Below are 23,702 nucleotides of genomic sequence, written 5' to 3'. Positions count from 1 at the left end.
CCCATTAAAAGGTCCCAGGCAATAGCACCAGGCCAAGGGAGTGAGGGTAGAAAGGGCAAACAGACATGCAAGGGGCTCTGTGGGTGGCAGAAGCTCCTTGAGGTGGGCTCAGCTCTTCCCTGCTGTGCCTGGCAGGATTTGCTGTTGCTGTCCTGTTTTCTAAAACTTTTAAGGGAATTTCTGGGCCAGCTGGATGTGACCAGAGCTGGGGGACAGCCAGCCTCAGAGGGTAGCTGTGGCATAGCTGTCACTGACATCTCCCAGGCCAACCCCATCCTGGCCCAGCACCTCCACACATTTGGGCTTTGGGAAAACCACCTCCCCCCCAAAAAAAAAAACCCCACAGCCCAGGGTCTGAACACCTTCCTCTCTAGCAAACCCTCCGAGCAATACCATAGGAAGGGGCAGCCATTGTCCCACCATGCACATCATCCTCACCCCCTCCTCTTCCTCCCTAGAATCACAAGGAATCCAAGATCACTGTCTTCGAGAAAGACAACTTCATCGGCCGCCAGTGGGAGATCGGTGATGACTACCCCTCGCTGCAGGCCATGGGCTGGGCCAACAATGAAGTGGGCTCCATGAAGATCCAGTGCGGCGCGTAAGTGACGGGCAAAGGGGCACGGGCAGCAGAGACAAGCCACTGCCATCGCTGTGCTGCCACGGTTGGAGGGGGGACACCCCGTAACCCCCTTACTTACCTCTTAGAATCTTGTCCCCTTGCTGGCCACTTGACAACTCCTTTTCTTCCAGATGGGTTTGCTACCAGTATCCCGGGTACCGTGGCTACCAGTACGTCCTGGAGTCCGACCACCACGGAGGAGACTACAAGCACTGGAGAGAGTGGGGTTCACACGCCCAGACCTCCCAGATCCAATCCATGAGGCGTGTCCAGCAGTAGCTCCCCATTTTCCAGTCCATCTCTGCAAGGTTTCTAAAGCTCACCAGCTCCCTTTTGGTGCTAATACTCCCCTCCCGAAATAACCACCCCTTCTTGTACTGCAACTGCTTATGGAACAACACTCCCAAACAGTACCAACTGCCACAAGTGCCAATAAATGTGACTGAAAGAAAAAGATAAACTGGCTTGGTGGGTGTTTGCTGTTGTGTGTTTGGGATTGAAGTCACATCCCCATCCCAGTAACAGGGACCAGACTCTTTCCTGCCTATTTTAAGCAGGACCAAAGCCCTCTGGGGCTCACACCAAGGCACTAAGTTCATCTCCCAACCATCTCACACGCACACACACAGCGGCCAAATCCTCAGTCACTGCAGATCTGCAGCCATCTCGCTTCCCTTCCTCCCTGCCCTCCCTTTCTCCAGCCAAGGTGAAGGACACCATGCTCCCAGCCCCCCGAGCTGGACCAGGACCAGGCACCCAGGTACACACAGCCACGTGGGTCACAGGCTTTGCAGCCAGTGGTGCCAGGCCTGAGGGACCAAAAGTCACGTTGTCAGCCACGCAGTGTCCCCAGGGCCAAGGGATTTTGCTCCCTGAGAGCGCAAAAAAAGAAACGCACGCCGACACCCACAAACTTTAAAATTTTTATTCAACAATTTACATCACTTATTGTCTGTCTTAACGTATTCGATCTACACAAATTTATTTTTTATTTTTTCCTGATAAAATAATAAAATTTGGATAAATTTTGAAGACCTGTTGGTGCAGAATAAACAAAATTTCAGGTAACTTTTTTTTTTTTTTCTTTTTTAAACATTTAGTGTGAAGTATGACATCATTGGTAAAGATACATCATGCCATTACAGCTCATGGACATTACCTATCCTTACAGTCCGTGACATCACCCATACCAGCGCAAGGGGCTGCGCCAGACACAGCTACAGCAGGTTATTACACTAACTCTTCTAGCCACCCTCTCACGACTGGGGAAAATGCCTACACTTTTCCAGCTAGGCACACAGAGTGCATTAACCTAATTGGAAATATTGGGGAGGGGAGAAGAAAACAAAAGACTACCTTTAGGGATCCGTGTGGTCGCACACTATAACATCGACAACAAAGAGGGGCCGCCCCTCTCCGCGGGTCAGAGGTAATTCAGCTCCTGAGCAGGTAGAGCACAACCCCTCGCAGCGATTTTAATACACACCAGGAAATCGAAGGAAATGAGAACTTATCGACGGGGAGGGTGGGAGAGGAGACGGCTCCGGCGGCTCCGCCTGGAAGGGCCTCTCCCATCGCAGCTCACGGTTGGTTTTCGCACCTCCCTTAACCCTGAAATATTCAGGGAGGGGGAGAGAGGGGCATCCGTCCCCCCAGTAAACAAGTCGAGGACCTTCAGAGGCTCGCAAGCCGCTGAAGGTGTGTAAGTACACGTGTGATGGTAGATAGAAAAGCAGCCCTGTTCTGTATGAAAAAAAGCTGTCAAGTTAGTACAAATTTCTGCCATGGCGAAGGGAACATGAGGAGAAAGCTGTCAGGGTCCTTCTCCCATCACAAAATCCCGACTCTCCTGCACAAAGACTCTGGGCTAAGCAACACATTTCTAAAGGTGGTACCTGCAACCCAATGCACCCAACTCATGAACACAAAACCAAAAGGAAGCTCTCACCCGGGGCAGGAGCCCACCCTCCGCTCCAGCAGGCCATGCACTACGCAGCAGGGACAGCGAGGAAGCCTGTCCCTCCCGCCTCACAGTGGCAATACGCAACAGGAAGGTTTCTCTTCGGTTAATTTTATCACTAGAAGGCTTAACTTTGCCCACAGCATCAGCCTGCAACTGATCTCCATCCCCTCCTCAAAGCTGCTTCGCACGGGGCCGAGCCTCACGCTCCCTGTCCCTGTCCCCACCCCTGGTGGGACGCTGGCGGGTACCACCGCCGTGCTCTCAACCGGATAAAAAAGGGCACTCGTTCATCCGACAGCACGAAGCTTATCTGAAACACAAGCCAGTACACCCCGCTCCCTCTAATTCAATTACTAAAGTAGGCTCTTTAAAATAAAAAAATAATATATATATTTATATAACTATACAGAGAGATACAGAGAAAGCAAAGGGGAGAGATAGGCTACTAAAAAAATCAAGAAGCGCCAGTTTTCTGCTACAGCTGTCAGCAAAGAACTGTCACCTTACATCATACCCTCCGAGATGGTGAAGATAATGCAGGCAATGACAGCACAGGAATGCAAAAGAGGGCAGATAAGTCACTTCTGGTAATGAGACACAAATTAAAACTTTCAAAACATGTGCATAGCTTTATTCAATCTGCTTCAAACTAACCTTTTCACGGAGCTTCAGCGAAACCCGAGTGTGCAAAATGCATTTCTAGGAAATAACGCAAGCAAGCTTTCACATTTACAGTGGCAGAAGCACAGACAGGACTCGGACAGAAATCACACATTGGGGCGAGTGAGTCGGGAGAGAGATGAAGACACGAGAATTGCACTGACTGCAAACATAAGCGTTTCTATTTCGTTAACTTTAAGCAAGGCGTGATTACTTCTCCTTTACAAAAAAAGAATAAACAAAAAGAAAAAACCCTACAGGAACAAGAATCACAACCTGGAAGGGGAATAACCCCCCCTGGGTAACGGGGTCCCTGGCACCACAGAGCCCTAACTCCAGAGCACACATGCTGCAGACCGTCGCATGTTTTCCCTTTGCAGGTGAAGCGTGGCAACGCTTATTTTTGTCGCAGGAGAACAGCAAAGGAGCTTCTCTCTCTCCCCTCCACTCCCTTCCAAAGCCACAGAAAACAGCTTGTGTTAAGAAAGGAAAGGTGCCACCCCACAGGACATCATCCCCAAACTGTAAAACAGCCACTACACAGCTCCTGATGGGTCACCAGGGACAGTGACAAACCCTCAACTGTTGAAGGGGGACGGTCATCGCGCTGCCAGCCAGGACCCGGCTGTCCCAGCAGCTCACACATCACTACAAACTCTCCTCAGCACCACCAAGCACACACGCAAGGCACATTGAGTTGGATGTACACACACTGTGTGTGTAAAAGAGCAAACGCTGGCCCAAAAAAGGAAAAAAAGAAAAAAAAAAAAAGATGCTGAATAAAGCAATGAAACAGGCAGCGAGTTCTGGCCTACAGTATTTACACACAACTTCCCAGGCAGCTCTAATCCCTGACTGTTTTTCCTACACAACTTTAGACCTTCCTTATTCTTCCCTCGCTTTACAGAGGTACTTTATTTTCCTAAAGGATCTTTTATAAATAGTCAAGTAAATTCCCTTCCCTCCCCCCCCCGCAGTGAAGCCCTCTGTCACAGCACGCATCCCCCCGCAGCGGTCCAGGTGTGACCCACTAAGAGAAGATGCTCTGGACCTGCCCGTGCCCTGCGGCAGCACCTCAACGCAGCCAGACCTCCCTCCATGACTCCCTAAGCCATGGGCTTTCACACCTCAGACGTCAGGTTTCAGCTGGGGTGATGGCCTGGAATGGCTTTTTCCTTGGAAAACATCCAACTCCAGGTACCGACCGCTCCTCAGAACCCGAGGGCAGCTGGAGAAGGAGCAAACTGCTCCCCAAGGGCGGGAAGGAGGCCTTGCAATCTTTAATACTGCTGGTTAACTTCACATTGAGATAAAGCCTTAAGATCTTTTTGCAGAGATGAGCTATTTCCTTCCAAAGATTGAAAGAGAAAATAAAAATATTAAAACCAGAGACAAGAGAAGAGTTGATGGAGATTTTTTTTCTACCTTACACATTACTCAGGCATCCTCCCTGCACCACCAGCCACGGAGGAAGGAGAAGTTGAAAACCTCAAGGGATTTGCACTACCCCTTCCAATAGCAGCTTGAGAAAAGGAAGGAGAGAGAAAAAAAAAGAAGAAGAAAAAACAAAAGCACAGTGTTCTCTCAAGTTCAGAGTTCTCCTTTGCTTGCGTTTGCATAGAAATTCCTGTAGGTCAGCACCAAAATCAGGTACACCCCTCTCCTACACCCCAGCTCCCCCAGTTCCTACGCTACCCGCAGAGTTAGTGGCTGTTGTTACAGGAGGGTTCAACTATCCGCAGAGGAACTACGTGGTCATGTAAAAAAAACAAACCAAACCAAAACAAAAAGTGCATCACACATTCTTGATTTTCAGGGTTACTTATAGCAGCAGCATTAATCCAAGACAATGAACAGTTGTAGATTCATTCTTAAATGCAGCAACACTTAATGAAATGTCTTCAAGGAAGGTCATAAGAAGGTCCTTCTCAAAAGGATAAAATGAAAATTAGACTATTCAATATAGACAAAAGGGAGATAAAACAAAAATTAAAGACACCATCTTATTTACATTAAAAAAAAAAACATTCTTGTTAAAATATCTTTACAACACCTAAGCAAAAAAAAAAAAAATATGTATTTTAAGAATAAAGCGGAAACTCCTAAAGCAGTATCCATTTTTGGAACCCTTATTTAGCACCTGAGGAAAGACCATATGGAAAGCAGACAGGGGTGGTTTTTTTGTTGTTTTTGTTTGTTTTTTTAAGAAAACTTTAAGTTCTGTGTTTGCTAAACGTTCATATGTTCAAAGTACACAAGTTTCATACCACAGAAAGAAATGAACTATATATATATATTTTTTTTTTTCTTCTTTTTAAAGATAGTCTACTCATTAATAAGGCTGTAGAAAAGGGATACTGCTATCTTACAAAATGGCTTTAGAGCTCTGGACATGTTATACGAAGCTTTCTGATTAACAGTCAAGATAAATACAGCTCAGCATCCCCTGGGGAAAGCACACGTAGGACTTTTCTTCCCGTCCCAGGACTGAGAGCATCCCAACACCCCCGGCAGCGTGTCTCTGAGGGTCTCACACCCCCAACACAAGGCCACCACGGAGCTCTCATGTGCCTCCCCAGATGTCCACTGCTTCGGTGTTCTGCTGCTGAGCAATGCCACTTTGGAGGATCTCGAGCAGGACACAAGGAAGCCAGCCTTACCCTGTGGTGGAACACGTATTGTGCAAATGTCTAAAGCTCTGTCATCACTGGAAGGTAGCATGTCCGGCCGTGCAGACCAAGATCTTCTGCTCCTTTGCACCAGTCCAGGTTCCTGCTTCTCAACTGCTTGCCTGAGGGTCCTTTCTGCCTGGAAAAAATGCTCTCGTGGTGGCCAAAGCCAGAATTACTCTGGCTTCTTCACCTATTCCACCACACTAGAGCTCTTCCAGCCCCAGCCCTCCTCCTGCCTTATGCACCGGTTTGAAAATGTGTAGCAGCTTTAAATTAGGTATAGCCTCGTTCTCTCCCCTCCTGACCTCGACCATCTCCCTTGTAAACAGCCTCTGTAAGGAAAACAAATCACTACGGACGTACATACAGAAAAATCTTCTAGGGACGAGACTCCTGAAAGCTTCGACCAAGCAATTAACTGAAAATGCTGAATCAAGAGCAAAAACTAAACACACAGAAAAACTAAACTACCAGCAGTCCTGAAAGACGCCTGTGAATGCCATCGCTCCCAGATGTCCCTGAGGTCACCCACTGGCCACTTCTGGAAAGGATGCTATCGTGCTATGGTAACACTCTTGAAGGTGAGAAGTGACAATTACACATGTAACTGAGAGGACAACTTCTATATATTTTTTTTCTTTCTTTTTTCTCTCCCCCCCCCAAGCAGGAAGTGATATTCCTTTCGATTTAGCTAGCTGGTTCACCCATCACCTGCTCCCAGCTGCCAGAATAGCTGGTATCCTCCAAACCTAATGAGAACTGTTTGTTTTCTTTTTTTTTCCCCTCCACATTTCAAAGAAAGTCACAGCAGCTACAAAAGGCAAACAGTGGATTTACAGTTCAGAAAGGACCATGATTTGAAGTGGATTAGCACAGAAACCATGCCCTGGAGCTATACCCACACTGTCCAAGAGAGGAGAGATTCCTACACGCTGAAAACAGGTTTCACAGACAACCAAGGCAAGTTTAAACCAAAACCAAAAACTCCAACCAAACCTTGAAAGCCATCGTGTTGCCAATCCACAGGGCAGGTGGAGTGGGAGAGAGCAGAGAGGCTGAAGGTCCCCAAACCACTGTCACTGGGAGCACAGAGCGGCTTTTAAATCATCTCTTGGAGTGGGTGAAACACTCCCTGATCCACCAAAGAAAAAGCAGACCCTGGGCTGGATCTCTCCAGTGGTACAGACTCCAATGTTGGAGGAGACCCTGTACAAGAGACACCTGACAGGACCTGCTGGCAGAAGAGGAGTAGTGGGAAAGGACCAGAGGAGAAAGGAGACAGCCCCTGCCCCTGCAGGAATCCTCACTCTGATAAACAGACAGACTGGCAAGGGAACCAGAGGAAAGGGACTTGTCAGATCCACAATGGGAACAGAAATGGGAGAGAAACCTTAACCTGAATTAGTATCTTCATAGCTAATAAAAAAAATAGGTCATGATCTCACCCTTAGTGCCACTTTCTGATACTACACATTTTAAGGGTTTTTGTTTTAAAACTTTACTCAGTGTAATGAAAACAATGGCACAAATAAATATACGCTCGCTCTCCTCAGGCGAGCGAGATGCTCGTGCACACACACCAGCTCCTCACCCCTCCACACGCACAGACACCCTCGGGTGCAGACCCAGGAGGGGAGGCTGCTGCACCCCTTCCCAGGCTGTATTTGGTTTATGCTACAGTACTAATACTCTGAGTCAAACAAAACAAAACAAACCCAAAACATGAGACTTACCAGCAACACCTTAGCATTATTTAAATGTGCTAAATTAGTCACAGCTCAATTTCAGATTCTTTTTTTTTTTTTTTTTATAAGTTTACACAAAAATAATCAGAAAACAGATTAAATCTTAAGATATTTTTAATAAGTGCTCAGTAAAGAATTGTGTGAGGACTTCGGGAGGACTGCAAATAGCGACAGGGCAAGTTACACAACGGCACGAGGAAGTTTCTTCCATGGTCCTGCCTGGCTCTAGGCAATAGTCTATCCCAGAAACATTGCCTGTGCCGGCGAGCCGGAGCTAGGGGAGCTCAGAGAGAGGATTTCCTAACTGCTTAGCATGTGGAGCTCAGGGAGACAGACAGATATCTGAAGAGAGGATGGTGAGGAATAGAGCAGAGAAGCTGAGAGGGTGTTTCTGGATGGGCACCAGCGGCACGAGGCCACACGCAGCGAGGCAAAGCAGCGGGGAGGAACATTGGGGAAAACCAACCCAACCCATCCCCTGAACCATCTTTCTTTCAGCATTTCTTTCACTATTTAGGAGACAGACTGGACTAGGTCAAGATGAGCGTCCTCAAATATTCAGCAAGACTTGGATCTTTCTAAACACCAAGGGTCAGATTCAGCACAGGTTATTGCTGTTCGGCTTCGGCATCGCGCCGGACCCAAGAGCAGAACTGGAGGCAGGGGGGGACCAGGACAGCACAGACCCCAGGTAAGCAAAACAGGGCTTGTTTTTGCCTTTTTTTTTTCCTTTTCTTTTTATACCTTTTTTTAAATGGAACCCAGCCCTTAAGGCGACAAGTGACTACACAAGGCAAATAAATACACAGCAGAGCCTTAAAGCCAGTAAAACAAACTGGAAACTTTGCTACTAACCTTCAACTTTTTGAAAATAATAACAACAATTAAAAAGAAAAGAACATTTTTTTTTTTCCCCACCTAAATCTTCCCAGCCCCACTGTCCAGTTTGTTCAACACTTTAAAGCTCAGGAAGGCCCCAGCTCTTCTGCAGCAGAGCCGGAGGCGATTCCAACTTTTGGCAAGCAGTTGGGAGACTCAACAGAATTAAAAACAGGAAAGTCTGAGGACTAGATGTCGGGCACATCTGTAAACATGTTATACATCTGCAAGTTACACACACCTGTCCAGGTGGTACAGTTTATAGGTGAAACAGAACAATTTGCGACTGGCCAACCACACATTTCTGAACCTGGACTGATACAAGACATGATTACTATATAGTATTACACTACAGTATTATACTATATAGTATTTTATACATAAAATGGAGTTAGGCAATCCATAGTCAAACTTTTAAAACTAAGCGTGGCAGAAAGCTATCAATCTTACAAAAAGGTACAGAATTAAGTTTCATTGTCCCACCATGAACCTAAGCGTCTCATTCAGGAACAATCTTATTAAAAGAATAAAAACAATTAAAAAAAACACATGCTACATACTCCTAATTAACAAAACAAAACAAAAAAGTGGATAAATCTAAGCACAAAGGGGTAGGCAAAAATTTTGGGCTTATCTGCTTCCTGTAATGCCCCATAGGGTCCAGTCTAATTTTAGGAGACACCAACTGCTGCTGCCCTTGGTGCCCAGATACACATCAGCCAGTATTCAGCCACAAACACCCATGATGAGCATTGGGTGCATGTGGAGCTTGGGTGGGTCAGAAAAACCCATTTTTGCTTCATTCACTGCTTGCTCTCGCACTGGACCTTATGAACTTTCCATCTTTTAACAAAACCCAGAAAAACTACCCAACCCCAAGATGATTTGGACGCGCTACACAAGCTGCAATGGGACAGAGCGGGTTACACAGCTGGAGCCTGCAGTCTGCTCGGCCTTCTCTACCACTGCTGGGATGGGAAGCAGCTTTCCTTTCCTTGGGATTTTTTTTTTATTTTTTTTTTTTTTTAATTTTTAAATTATCATTTTCATTCCTAAGTCCTCCATTTTTGTAATAAAATATATTTTTATTAAGAGATAATTAGAAGCAGAGCCCAGAAATACACAGACTGCATTAAAATATAAAAGAGCATTTCCAACGGGCAGGTGTGGGAAGCCCAGCCATTGGCATTCTATGGACAAATTGAAAAGGATTCAAATTCCCATTTTTCTTTTTCTTTTTTTTTTTTTTCCTTTTTTTTTTTTTTTTTTCCTTTTAATTTTTTTTTTTAAAGAGAAAAAAATAATTCCATAAGGGTGAAAGTCAGCAGAACTCACTTCCTCTTCAGTTTTCCAATGAAAATGGGAAAAAAATCCAGCACATTTAGTGTTAGGAGACAGACAGAGCAAATACGAAGCACCTACAGTTGAAAGCAGAAGATACCTTTTTTTTTTTTGCTCCCAATAATACAATGGCATTAAACTGTGGGAACAATGTTTTTTTTTTGTTGTTGTTGTTGTGGTTTTTTTTTGTTTCCTCCATATTAAATGCCTAAACAGATTGCTTATTTTTGCATGTTGCCTTTTAAAATGAAAAAACTCTTCAGTTGTCATAGTCCCACGTGTAACCGGAGCCAGGTCAACTGTATGACTTCACCATGCATCCTAGAACTGCAGTATTATCATCTTTTCCCCCAGAAGAATGCTGCTTTAAGACAATATCCCCAGCATAGAACTGGCTGCTTTACTCCTGGCAAAACATGCGGATTATAATTCTCTGGAGAAAAAAAAAAAGATAAACTCCGCAAACTTCAAGGCGTTTCTCCAGCATTCAATGAAAACAAAACAGAACAAAAAATTAATTAACCCAAATAGGGGAGGTGGAAGGGAAAGGGGAGATGAAGGATGGTGAATCATCCTGATTTCCCTGTGATTAGTGTGTCACTACAGTCACAGAACAAGAAACAGAAACCTTGTCAAGTGGAAATGCTTCTCCAGTGGGTTGCTGTTGCCCTTGTAGACGACAGCAGGAACTTTAGAACCGGGCTTGTAAATTGAGTCTGTATTCATTAATCTCTTGCATTCACTCTTTAAACAAAAAAAGAAAACAAAAAACTGAAAAAAATCTATTCAGTACCGGAGATTAAATAATCACGTGTGTAGTCTCGTTGAAATAAATTTTCAGATTCCTTAAGAGTCTAATTACTTTCAGTTGCCATTTTTAAATAACTATATATATATTTGTATATATTATCCTGTGATTCTAGTTATGGTTCCTCTGCTGCACTGAAGATTTAGAAGGAGCATAAAAGCCTTTTGTCCCCCACGAACAGCACAAATGCTGCAGAAAGGTTATAACAGGCAGTCTCGTCTTGCTACCTTCATTGATCCGGGCGATCCATGGCTTCATCGTAAATGATTATCCTTTTGGGATCTGGAAAGAAAGCAAAATCCTAAGTTTTTGACAAGCTACTTTCAGGACACGTGGCTGAAGACATTCACAAGAGATCTGCAAGGTACTCATCCGTTAATAAACTTTTCCTTGGGACCCCCAGTGACACCACCTCCTGCAAATGCAGTCAGGAGCCGTGGCTGAGCCTAACAGAGCAGAGCCAGCTCCCCACAGTACCCCCAGGGCAGCAGCACACCCAGCTCCACTCACCACTCTTCCCAGAACATCTTCACAGGTGAGGTGTGGGAGAGACCAGAACACAAAACTTACTCTAGGTGTGACACCCAGCACCAGAAATAGAAAGCAATTACTACATACGTACAGGGAAGACTCATTAAATCTCATTTGACACTGTTTTTATTGCTCTTTTAGAGACTCTGCTTCTTTCTGAACACCCCACCAGTACTTACTATCACAAACTTTTGGTGATTCAAACACAGATTGCAAACAGCAAGTGCTGAAGAACTCAACTGGGGTGTCTCTGGATGCAGAGACAACCCGCTCTCATCACCCATCCCAACAGACAGTGCAGGACAAAGCAACTTAGTTTATTTATTCTTCCCAATATCCTTACCTTGCTTCTGCAAATTCAAAACCGATTCCATTTCTGTGGAGGCAAAACAAGAAGACCATTGTTATTATTTATGCAGATTGATGCTGCCATTACAGACAACTCCAAACTTTAATTTTTTTTGCTTTAATTTTCCAAGCGTGGCACAACACCGCTGCAGTTGTGCCGAGGCTTTCAGACAAAGCCAACCCCATCCAGCCCACAGGACTGCACAAATTTTACATGAATAATCCAGCAATATAAGGCAGAGAGACGCTGTAACGTGGTCTTAAGGGTCAGATGGCCAAACTGAGCATCAGGAATGTCATCGCCGTTCTCCGCTCCTACAAATCACCATCTAACTTCAGGCTTTGCTACTCTGACTCCAACGCTGCTTCACACATTACAGCCTCAACAAGTAGCCTGGAGAGATGATTTTTATGAGTTGACACTTAGCTTGTGTGAAATCAGAACTGCTGGACAAAGCGAGATCCTCATGGTTCACAGCATGTATCTGCTGAAGGACACCACGCAAAGATTACTCTACCAACATCACCGCAAAACTGCTGCCAACACATCATCCGAGAACAAGGTGTGATGCTCCAGACACCCGGCTGCCTGCTTGGCTTGCAGTTCTTTCCCCAATTTACCTCTACCACACACTTGTGGGATAAAGACAAATAAAACTGTGCCCAGTTCTGGCTGAAAGAGCACATGGTTTTGTTTACCCAGGAAATAACAGCAAAGTCGAACGCTCTTTTAATTCACATGAAGAAACAAAAGGTTCTTCCCTTTAAAATATCCCCAAAATTAAGTCACATCTTCAGAGATCTATTCAAAATAACTCCATTTAGACACTGTCAAGTCAGAATTTTGCAAGCTAGAATATTTATAAAGACACTAAGTATACCCTGCACCCAAGTTTAAGGGACAAAATTAGAGAAAAGGAGCATCTAGTAGGAACACAACTTGCAGGAACAATCTTTCAAGTGTCCCCTCTGCCAGAAAGGAGGGTGACAGGACCTTGTAGGGGCTAGGAATGGAGAATGGCAACAGATTATTAAACTACAGGGCATGTGCAGTAAAGCACAAAACAAGGCAACAAGTAAACTAACCAGCAATGGGAAAGGAAGAAGAAAAAACCCTACAAAACTCATGGCCTCAGCATGATGTGTGCCAAGTGTCACCTCAATCAATCGCTTGCACATTCACGTCCCTTCTCCAACCCTTCATCTGTCCTTTGTCCGCTACAATCTCAAGCACCCCCGGGGCAGGAAATTGCATGCAAGTAAATATTGCCAGCCCTCTCGGCACAATTAAGCCTTTTGTACAGAAGGTCTGGGCAAAATTTTACAAGGTCTGTTATTTTTTTTCAGCATGATAACAGCAGCAATACTTTGCACCTTCACTGGGGGAACCCAAAGTGTTTTGGGAATAGTAACCAGCCCCTAAAACCCCCAAGGATATAAGCAACCCAGCATTATTTAGGACCAGCAAGTCCCTCATCCACCACATGCAGGTTCCCCAGAAGTAAAATGAACCAGCTACTAAAATTACCTCCAGCAGAGTTAGTTTTCCATTCAGTGAAGTTAGATGCATCATTTCCTAACGGCTAAAGAACATCCCCTGTTTTAACAGCTTTCCCCAAAGACATGGGACAGAAAACTACCCTCAAGTTGTTGCTTCCTCCACATCAGAGCCAACGTTTGAGCATCAAATAAAAGGCAGAGGCTGAAGTGCTGCCCACTACTCTATGTCCAGGCAACAGACTGTGCTTTCTTCTACACTTCCATTTGGTTCTAACTTCATCAGCCACCACAAGAATGGTAACTGCTTATATTAACATGTACCTGATAAGATAGACAGCAAGATGCTATGAAAAAAAAATATAAGAAACCTTTAAGTTGTCAAAATTCTGTAAAAAAAACCTCAAAACCCCATAAGAAATCCAACCTTAAATAATCTTCCTTCTTCTTCAGAAAAAGAGGTAGGAGAGAGGGTGGTATAAAGTGTCCTGTAAATCCCCAACACGGGGATGCATTGGCTGGCAGATGCTCAGCATGACAAATCTACAAAACCAAACAGCATCAGCAAACTGGCCATGACACTGACTGTTCCTGAATGTTGTCTGCCATCAGAAGAGCAAGTGCAAGGTCCTCCCCTCTACCTGGCCAGCAGCTCGTGTATACAAGATAGCACAGGTTAAGCACATTTACCAACTGAAATAACTTCACAGAGGAAAAAAAAGTCTTGGGCCAACTGTGACAAAAAACAAGGAAAACAAGAAGGTTTTCCTTCAATCTTAAAATGAGATTTTATGATTTATTTTGCTTTACTTGGTCATACATTAGAGTGAGTTTTCCTCCCAGCTCTCGATTGGTTACAGACTGTGGTCACTTATGATGATCCCGAGATGCTGTCACAAGTCCCAGTGGTTGGACAGACCTCAGCGACTGAGCTGACAGACTGGTAGCTCAACAGAGCCACTGTCACACCAGCCCCAGCTCCCGAGACAGCAAGCACAGGGATGCAGGGTGGAGGACAGGCAGCCTCCACGAGCTGGTCATGCAAGAGGCCCCAAACCTCCTTCCTTGGGTTCAAAGAGCTCTTTTCTTGATCCCGCTTTCCCTGGATAAAGCTTCCAGGGCAAGTTCAAGCAAGGACTCCTACCATCGCTCACCCTTGCATGGGACAAGGGGTATTCTCACCAAGTCTGAGTCCAGCCCTCTCAGATATGGACCCAAAACCTAGTACTGCCTCTTTCCAAAGTGGAAGAAGGTCAAGACCTGACCAACAGACAGGGGCCACCATTCCCAAAACAGGACACACAGCCGGGGAAAATGGCATGCTTCCTTCTCAGCAGACTCCAACTCAGCTGGAGAAAATGCCATCAACAAACCCTTGCACAACCTGGCGTCAAAGCCAGCCCTGCTCCGAGCCAGAGGCAGAACTAGGTCACCTCCCGTGCCCCTTCCAACCTCATGTTTTCCAGGATTTTTATAATTAGCTGGCCTCTCCACAGCCCTCTGGCTCACAGTTTGCTGAGGAATTGCTGAGAGCCTCAGTCACATCCACCTAACGAGTTCCAGGGAGAGGAACCACTTTTTCTGGAGACTATCACTGAAACAAAGGGTCAGTGGAGAAAGGCTTTGATGTCAGGAACAGACTAAGGCACACTCTGGTGAATTGCAGTGAGATTCCTCATAGGTCAATAAACTTTATAGCAGGATTGGTACATAACCTTGCAGGGGAAAACAAGTCCTTCTGTGATAACTCGTTAAGACAGGCACTTTTATACACATTTTCCTTGCTGGAGAGGCTGCCCCTGCAAACAGAAGTGTCTGAATAACGCCACCGTGCTAGTTCTTTGTGCTTATAAATCTAACATATAAACTGACAATTGTCCCTAAAATGAAGAGCTAAAAAAACCTAAACAAAACAAAACAAAGTGGGACCATCCTCGTCTGATTTTTCTGTTTCTATCTGCAGGACACAAGGATTAAGTTAGGGGATTGCCCTGGAACCAAAGCAAAGATTAAAAATACAGTGCTGTGGAGACTTATTGCTGTACCAAATACACTGTACCCATCCTGACAACTGCAAAAGGCAGAGACTTGAAGGAGAATGCAATCAATTTTTGCCTCACAGCTCAGGCCCCACAAGACCATAAGCAAAAGACTGAGATCTAACCCCTTCCCACCAAGGGGGATGGGAAATCAAGGCTTTTTTTTTCCCTCTCCTGATGTAAAGGATGAAAATTGCTGAATTCACAGCTCGGCTATTTCTTCTGACCCAGTTCACCATTCCGGTGAACGCCACTCCTGGCTGGCCCATGCTGCCTCGCTCTATTTTCCATGCTGCTCTTCTGCTTCTTCATGCGAGCAGAGATGCTGGTGCAACGAAGATGCTGAGAAGGGACAAAGCAGCAGCACAGGCAGAAACTTTGGGGACAGACAGAAGAGGGAAACACTGCAGTTTCCTCTCCTCCACCTATGTGCTCTTTGCTACTGTGCAGCTGAACTGGAGAGCTCGATTATTTGCTTTTTAGCTAAGGACAAGCAAAGTACTGAGCTGCCCACCATAAATCCTGCCAGAGAGAGCCCGGTGATGGTGACAGACACCACAGCCTGGAAGACTGCAGCTGCCTAAAGACGATGAAATTCTGCAAAGTGTGGACAATTACTCTGATATAAAATATTTCATCCAGCTGTCTTTAAAAGGAGGACTAAAGCAGTAAGATACTGATTTCGATATACGTAAAGCTGAGATACACCCAGTCTTCTCTTTTGAAGGACCAAAAAAAATCTGCAAGGACCAGTTTTACTTCAAAAAGATGAGGATTTTGGCAATGCCACACTGAGGTAGAATTTCCGTTCTGACCTAGATGGGGACAATGTCCCTAAGCAAGAGTATCACTCCTTCCTGGTCCTTCCAGTCTCCACACTAAGCTACCGTCCCTGTCTCCAACCACATAAACAGCAGGGCCACCAGTGCTCAACTACATCAGATCTACCTTGCTAAATCAGGTATGTCACCCCGGAGTGCTTCAAGGCACCGTCATAAACACCAAGCGGCACACGCTGTCAAGGGAGGCAGCCACAGTGAAGGATCCTGTTTTACAGTCAAGCAGATCAGATGATCATGGGAGTCTTTCAAAAAGAATAAAGCAAGGCAAGGAGCAGGGGCACAGAAGAAATCAGCACAAAAAGCATCCAAGAGAAGAGCAGGAAGGTGCATCAGCCTTGCCAGCACGTTCCCAGTGTCCTGACTTCTGGGGAAAAAGCAATCTGAGCACATGCAACCGAGCACAGCTTCTTCCACAAGGACCTTGCTCTGCTCTGCAGCCACCCAGCCGTACAGCCCAGCACAGCCTTGCCATCACACACAGGGCTGTGGTGGTTTAAAGAGGATTACAGCACCAGAGTCAGCCCACCCTGTGTGCTACCTCCTCCATCCATCCTTTCCCAGGGAAGCAGTGAAGCCATTACAATCTGTGGTAGCCCTTGTAGTCACTGGGCAAACCACACACAGGAAAAGCCTGGCTTGCTGGAACAAAGCTACTGAGTGAGCTGGAGGCTTTCCCATAGCTTATTTACAGTTCAAGATGAGGATCCACATAACCTAATCACAGCTACAGACACAAACAGTGTAAAAAAGGTGCCAGCTTATAAAACACTGAAGGTTGAAGCACTGGAACTGCTCGTGCTAGAGCCCATTCCTCACTGCAACTGCCAGAGCTTAATCCCTGCACCAGGAGTAGCACTACTGGACACGGAGAAGGTCAGGGTAGGGACCCCACCAGTACTCCACACTCACCCCTGTCCTTGCCCTGCAATCCTTTCTCTTTGTGTCCATAACCCCAGAGGCAGGACAGATTTGAAAATCAAACTATCTAGACTTTGCTCAAAAGCAAACAGATCAATCTGAAGAGGGAGAAGTTCACCCTCCTCTTGAAATCAAAACCAAACAATCTAAGGACTGAACTGCCCAGGACGCCCTAACACTGACCCAGGCAAACCTGCCTGCTCTCCTGAGCGGGGAGGAAGGGAAGGCAGCTTGGGAAAAATAAGTGAGTGAAAGCATTCCTTTCCTACTGCAGAGGAACTAGTTGGCTAGGAGCAGGACCTCAGGAAAACAGCCCAAGATAAACGGAGAGAATGGTGTGGGAATTAACCACTGCACTGCTGTCCTGCAAACACACCCTGCCAGCTCTGTTTTCTAGACGTTTTGCAGCACCCCATGCTACAGGAGCTCACCCGAGGGGCTTTGGCTGTAGGATCACGGCCATGAAGAGGGGACAGCGTTTTCCATCTGCATGGGGCAGAGGAAGGTGCCTCCTCCCCACAGCCCTTAACCCAACCCACCTCAACAGACTTGAACACAACAGAAATGCAACACCCAACACCATCACAGAAGACATACTAAGACCTGGACTGATCTCCTGCTTTGTAAACCAGCAATAGCATCTTCAGTAGGAGACAGAGAAGCTCAAGCTGTTTGGAGCACCCTTATCACTGCATTAATGATCACACTGATTAGAAACATCCATCAACTTTCATCTCTAATTAGCACCTTGAAGCTGGCATAGACAGGGCTTGAAAAATAAATCTACACAGAGAAGCTGTGGGGCAGGAACCCATCTCCCCAGGGCATCGCAAGGATCTCTGCTCAGGATGCTCAACACCAAGAGAATTCACATGCAGAAGAATGGAAAGAGCAGAAAACAGTATTTTAAAGAGTGCTTTGGGTGTCCATTCTCAGCATTCAATGTAATTAACTCCTGTGCTTAGAAGAACTAAAAAGCAGCCAGACTTTGAAGTTAACACCTCTTTAAGAGGACAGGGGAAGGGAGTGTTCTTTATTTTCCTGTTGTTACTATTGTTTTACTGGGGTCTGTCTTTAAGTGAGAAAGGGAGAGCTGATGAGTCCTGCTGGGGCTGTACAGAGCAGCTTTTCTACAAGGAAGTTCAGGCTGACAAAAAACAAAGAGAGACAAACTTAAATGTTGGTGAAACTTGGAAGTTTAAGAAACAGATTGTTCTGGTACCCCCATTTTCTGATGGGAAACTGGGATTTAGGCTGCAGGCAGACACAAGAAATGAGAACAGAAAGCTTGTTTCAATACTGGAATAGACTGAGCAGAGGGCAGAGGACCCAGAAAAAAAAAAAAAATCAATTGATGAACACTGTTCTCAAGAATACTAGAGCTTAAACATCGTGAGATGACCTGGAAAAAATACTTGGAGCTATTATTTTTAAATGTCTGAGCTTGCTATTACTAAAGGAAGGCATCTAAGTTCCTGTACGCTATACAGAGAGTGTGTGAGCAGGGAATTTAAGAACTTGGCAATGGGTAAAAGAGAAAATTTGCCAATGGCAACCAAATACCAGCCTCTCTGAGAGGGGAGCAAGACATTATCCACATATGTACCTGGAACAGTAAACAAAAAATGGATTATCACCTTTTTTCCCTCAGGGTAGGGGGATGCAGGGAGAGGGAAGAAAAGGCAAATAAAAAAGGAACTGCCCCTGTGTTCACCAAGGGTAGGTATGTAACACCGTGCCAAAGGGAACAGCAACCAGGCTCCTGTCAACAGTGAGCCAGGACCAAAAGCCAAGAACTGCCACAAGACCTCAGAGCTTCTGGGGCTGAGGCTAAAGCAGAAAGCAAGCCATCCCACAGGCTTCCTTCTCTTTGTTCCCAGTTTAAAGTGTCTGTATCATGTTTGAGTCATTTCAGTCTCAAAAAAAAAACACCAGGAAAAAAAGAGGAGCTGGACTGCAAAGGACTCCATGAAAGCAGAAAAATAATCTGAAAGATTTGGCCTACAAGACAAGGAGAGAATTCAATCTGCAGCTTACAGAAGAGTTGATAAGCGAAGATCTGTCTTGCCATTGCCACAATACCCAAAAAGGGCAGAGGAAAAGCGTGTGTGGGGGGTTTGCTTAAAAAGTAAAATACATCACACCATGAAAAGCCATCAGAATAATGTTGTTCTTCCTTCAAAGCCATGACTTCATGGCCTGATCTGCCCAAGGGAGAAGCTGCAACACTTTGGTGGTAAATGTGCGAGTACAGACTGTGAAGCCTCTTCAGTGACAACGTATCACCAGGTAAAGCTGGAACAGAGCAGGTGAACCTACACATTTAACTCCTTCCAGTGCCAAGAAGCTTAGGAGGACCTGCTCATTCCATAGGAATTAAAATATAAACCACACTAGCTAAGTACCGTCCCTAACAACACCACTTACGCTTGTCCACAGGAATAGGGAAACAATTACCTCTCAACATTAATTAAACAACCATTTGAATGACTTTCCCAAACCATTATTGCCATTAGAGAAATGCAAGCAAAGAGCTCATTTTTAAAACAATCAGAAATGCTGTAAGGAATAGATCATGTTAGAATATTGCACTTAAAAAAAAAAAATATATATATATTTAAAAAAAAGAGAAGAGAATGCCCTTAGGCAGCAAGTTAAGCCATTACCTTTAGTGTGATATATAATAGCAGCCCTCAGGTCAAAAGAACCCCAGCTATCTTTCCTTTCTAGGCCTCTCTGGTACCTCTGTTCTTTGGCGGAGGCTAGCAAATTGTTCGTAGGAGAGGCCAGAGGATTCTCTATTTCATAGTCTTTTGAAAGAAACACTAAAGCACCTTGGCTACCGGTGTCTGCTTTTTGTAGGTCACCCGTGTGATGCGACTCCAAAGCTAAGACACCACCCTCAACAGCAGTCCCAGGCTTAAGAACAGCACTAAGAATTTGAGGGCTAGTCCGTTTTTCCAGCTCATAAGCCTTAGGAAACACAGGTTGTTCAGTTCCTGAGGGAATGATTTCAGCACACTGTGAAACCAAAGTGGCAGGATATTCCCCTTGAAATGTCACTTCCATTAACTTATTATCTGCAGATTTCCCCACAACAGTTTCGGGTCCAGCGCTGGGCTCGTTTATGAAAGACAAGCCCCACTGATTCTGGAAAATATCTCCCAGGTTCTGCTGATTCGTCTGCGATGGGAAATCGACTTGCCCTGTACCCAGAAGCACAGTTTGCATATTTGAAGGGTAGATAAAAAGGCTAGATTTCTTTTGTTCGAGAGCTGTTGAAGTTGTACTGGTGTCCTGGGGTACTGACTCGGAGGAGGTTGATGGTACAGTACTAGCAGCAGTTGAGAGCAGTGGCTGGGTCCCTGGAGAATAGACACTTCCATCAGTCCCTGCTAGAATTGGCCCATTCGAGAAGCTAGCAGAAGTAACAGATTTCATAGCAGACATGGGGACTTGGGACAGACGACTTGATGTTTGGGCCTGAGTTTCCCCAGCAGATGACGAAGATGACGAAGACGACGTGGATGGGGTTTGAGCTGCTTTGTTGAGGTTTTCTTTAACTTTACTTGCATAACTTATTTTGGGAACGATTTTAGCACTGCTATTGTCCACTGGAAAAACTGGGGGTGGTTTAAATAAGGTCCATGAGTCCTCTTTAGATGTAGCTGACGATGCGTGCTTCCCTTTGGGCCGGTCATCAAACTTCTTGCTGCTAATCCCAGGTTTGGCATCAGAGTTTTTTCGCTGTATGTCCCCAAGCCCAGGCTTTCCCCGGCCTGCTCCACTAGCCCCAGCCTCATATTTCCAAACAGGCTTAGTATTTTCAATTCGGTTCCCCTTTTGTTCACTATAATCAGGCTTGAAACTTTCAAGTTCCTGTTTTAAGGTTGGTGCACTAACCTCCTGTTGCATTATTTTGTCCTGGACTAGATTCAAGTTCTCACAACCCTTGGCACTGTTGCGCCTTCCTTTCCGTTTTTTAGGCGTAGTATATCCACTCTCGGAGCCGCTACCATCGTTATCGGCCCCTTTGCCTACGTAGCCATTTGTGATGTAGCTAGAATTATTGGTGACCACACCATTTGGGATAGACACTCCCTCTGGCTTGTCTGAGGATTGGCTTTCTCTAAGTTTATTCTCGTAGGATTTCTCATTCTTTTTGTCCATGCTATTTTTCTGAATGAAGTTCTTAGTTTTGATTCCAGCTTTCCCCAAAGCACTGGTTTTCACAGTCTGCTTTGGGGTCACGTTAGTGTCTACGAGCTGCTGGCTGCCATTGGGTACCCTGGATCCTGGGGTGGTGGTTTCATCAGAGCACAGGCCCTTTAATGACACTTCTCTTTCTCCTGCGTTACCATTTAGCTCTCCGTACCCTAGAAGAAAGCCAAAACCAACAAAAGGCAAGAATTAGAACGTGAAATGTTAAACTTCTGATTGCAGAAAGCTGTAATCAGATCCAAACATATCCAGTTTCCTCAAGCAGACATTTTAAAATAGGAAAACATGTAGTTTCTGCCATAAAAAAAAAAAAAGCACATGCTTATTTGCTGGAAGGCACAGCAAGAAGGGTTAAGCAGAAATTACCAGCAGCTACTGACTCACATATGACAGGGGGTGACATATAGATAACAAAACAAAGCAAAAGTCTATACAGATAGTACGTAAGGAAAATATGCTGTACTAAAGCTCACTGGCAAGCTGGAGAGCTATTTCATCAGCTACTATTTCCAGGTCATACAAGAAGAAAAAAATTAATTCCCAGGATGCTTCAAGACAGAGGGATCTGCTGCCTTTGCTACAAGATGTGTTGCAGTTCAGAATTCATGCTGTGAACAAGGGTCAACTCCTATCACCTCCATCAGCTCCCAGGTCTGCAACACCAGCAGCCCTTCTCCCCACCCTCCTCCCAAACGTCATCTCTAGTAAAGGGGACAAAAAAGAAGCAGCTTTCCGAAAGGACATGTGCAAGTCCAGTTGGAAGGAAGAAAAGGTGACATCTCCTCATTTAATTTCAGGATAACAACAAACACCTCCCCACATGTGCTCTTCAGCATTGAGAAGGTGATAAAACGGGGAAGAAATGCATCCCTGCCAGCACCCTTCCACCGCTGCCAGCAACTGGTCTCCTGCCCACTGAGAAATTTTGGTATTTCAGAGTCCCTGTGAGGACCTGGTACTAGATGGAGACCCAAGAAATAAAGTACTTGCTGAGGGCTCCAACTCACCAAACCCTGAGATTATGCTGTACCCTCAGCTTTCCTGTTTGCTTCTCAAGTTCATTTCTAGGCCTTATGGTTCTGAAGTGAATCTTGAGATTGCAATTCAAGGAGCTGGAAGCCCAGGACAGTTCAGACTGAACCACCTCATCTTCTTCAACTTCCCCCCCCCCCCCCCCCCTCTTCTTTTTTAATGCCCCAAGAGAAGCCTTGAAGCCTCAGTGAGAGATGGGAAGAGCCTGCACAACAAGTACTCTCCAGCTGTGGACAGAGGACAGGGACTCTCTCCTACTGCACCCGCTCCTCCAGGAAGAGCACTATCCTCACTCCTCCTCTGAGTCATCTGCCCTCCTTCCCGAGGGTGAGGGTGGAAAGCCTTACACCTCCCGCAACAACTGACCCACCTAAGGCTTCACCCGCAGCCACGGTGCCACGAAACCAGCACAGCTCACCAAGTCGCCAAAAATGAGAGCGGGCGAAACTCCAGCTTGAAAAAGAATGTTTTTGTTGTTGCTGATGATATCGAGTTAAACTGCTACAGTAAAAATCATTGTGATCCTCACATCCTGGAGCTTCAGATGTCTGGCAGATGTAACTGCTCAAGTTCTGTGCAAGTCGGGAACACAAGAATCCTTGTAGGAATCTTTACAGAAATTCCACAACTGATTTTGCCAAGAGGGATCAAAAAGGATTTTACCATACTCAATTACCTGTAACCACCACAACTTCCACTATAACTTTCAAATACGCTGGTAAGAATATTAACCATAAATACTTCATCCCAGAAAAAACAGACGGGATGAGATTCTCAGCTGAAGCAAGGACTAAAAATTAAGTATTTCAGAATAACGTGCAGAGGAAGCCTTCTCAAGAGTAACATGTTACAGCTGACCTTGTATGACTCAAGACTTCTGCCACCACTTGTTAATGAAACAAAACAATGGAGTGGTCATAAGACCATTGCAGATGAGGAGTGAAAGAATAAAATGAAGAACAAAATCCATTTTAGTAAGTCAGTGTGTCAGCAGTTTCTAGTTCCAATTTTCAAGTATTCACAACTCAGCTGCCTGAATTTTCTCCAGATCAACATTTGTCACAGCTGGTTCTGGCTTGGACACAGAGGTGCAGCAAACAAAATTTAGGGGAGAAAAAAAATAAAATAAAATAAAAGGATGTCAAAATGAACAGGTGAAGAATATTTGTCAACCTCACAAATCATTTCATCGCTGGAAAGGGAGGAGTGAGTGTATATTAAAACCCCGGGCACACTGCAAACGGTGAAATGACTACTCAACTTATTTTTGCTCAGTAACTTATTTTAGCGTATGCCTGGTCAGGTCCCTCCCTACCCCGCCCCAGAGGGGACACGGTGCGTGGCTCTGGGACACTGCCACCCCCACTCCAGATAAGGGCCAGGCCCCTTCCCACCTCGTTATGTAAATGAAAATTTCAATGAAAAAAAAGAAAAAAAGAAGAAAAAAAGAAAAGCACCCGGCGCTCTGGCCGCTCCGGTAACCACGCGCTGGCCTCGCACCCCCCGCAGCTCCCGAATGGGATTTTTTTCCTATTTTTGTCCTAAAGACACAGCACCCGGGCAGCCCCCGGGAGAGGGATGGGG

At 45.4% G+C, this 23,702-nt stretch overlaps 2 protein-coding genes across 2 annotated transcripts in view; one reads left to right on the top strand and one right to left on the bottom strand.

Annotated features, from left to right (window-relative positions):
* The window catches only part of CRYBA1 (crystallin beta A1), a gene marked incomplete at its 5' end in the record, with an annotated part of 2,981 nt that extends 1,902 nt beyond the window's left edge, over positions 1-1,079 (top strand). The window contains 2 exons of the mRNA XM_010165959.1: positions 459-601; positions 754-1,079. Of these exons, the coding sequence (XP_010164261.1) occupies positions 459-601; positions 754-901 (291 nt within the window). The remainder of the gene's footprint in view (positions 1-458; positions 602-753) is intronic.
* Positions 1,080-10,075: 8,996 nt separating this feature from the next.
* NUFIP2 (nuclear FMR1 interacting protein 2) lies at positions 10,076-21,241 on the bottom strand (the record flags this gene model as incomplete). The annotated part of the gene is made up of 3 exons (XM_010165958.2): positions 10,076-10,972; positions 11,565-11,597; positions 19,532-21,241. Coding segments are annotated over 3 exons (1,796 nt in total), but the record flags the coding sequence as incomplete, so codon positions are not given.
* Positions 21,242-23,702: the final 2,461 nt, after the last annotated feature.

Source organism: Antrostomus carolinensis, unplaced genomic scaffold, assembly GCF_000700745.2.
Source record: "Antrostomus carolinensis isolate BGI_N321 unplaced genomic scaffold, ASM70074v2 scaffold21934, whole genome shotgun sequence".
NCBI lineage: Eukaryota > Metazoa > Chordata > Aves > Caprimulgiformes > Caprimulgidae > Antrostomus > Antrostomus carolinensis.
Note: the sequence above shows the minus strand (reverse complement) of the source record. Positions and strands in the feature narration are given on the sequence as shown.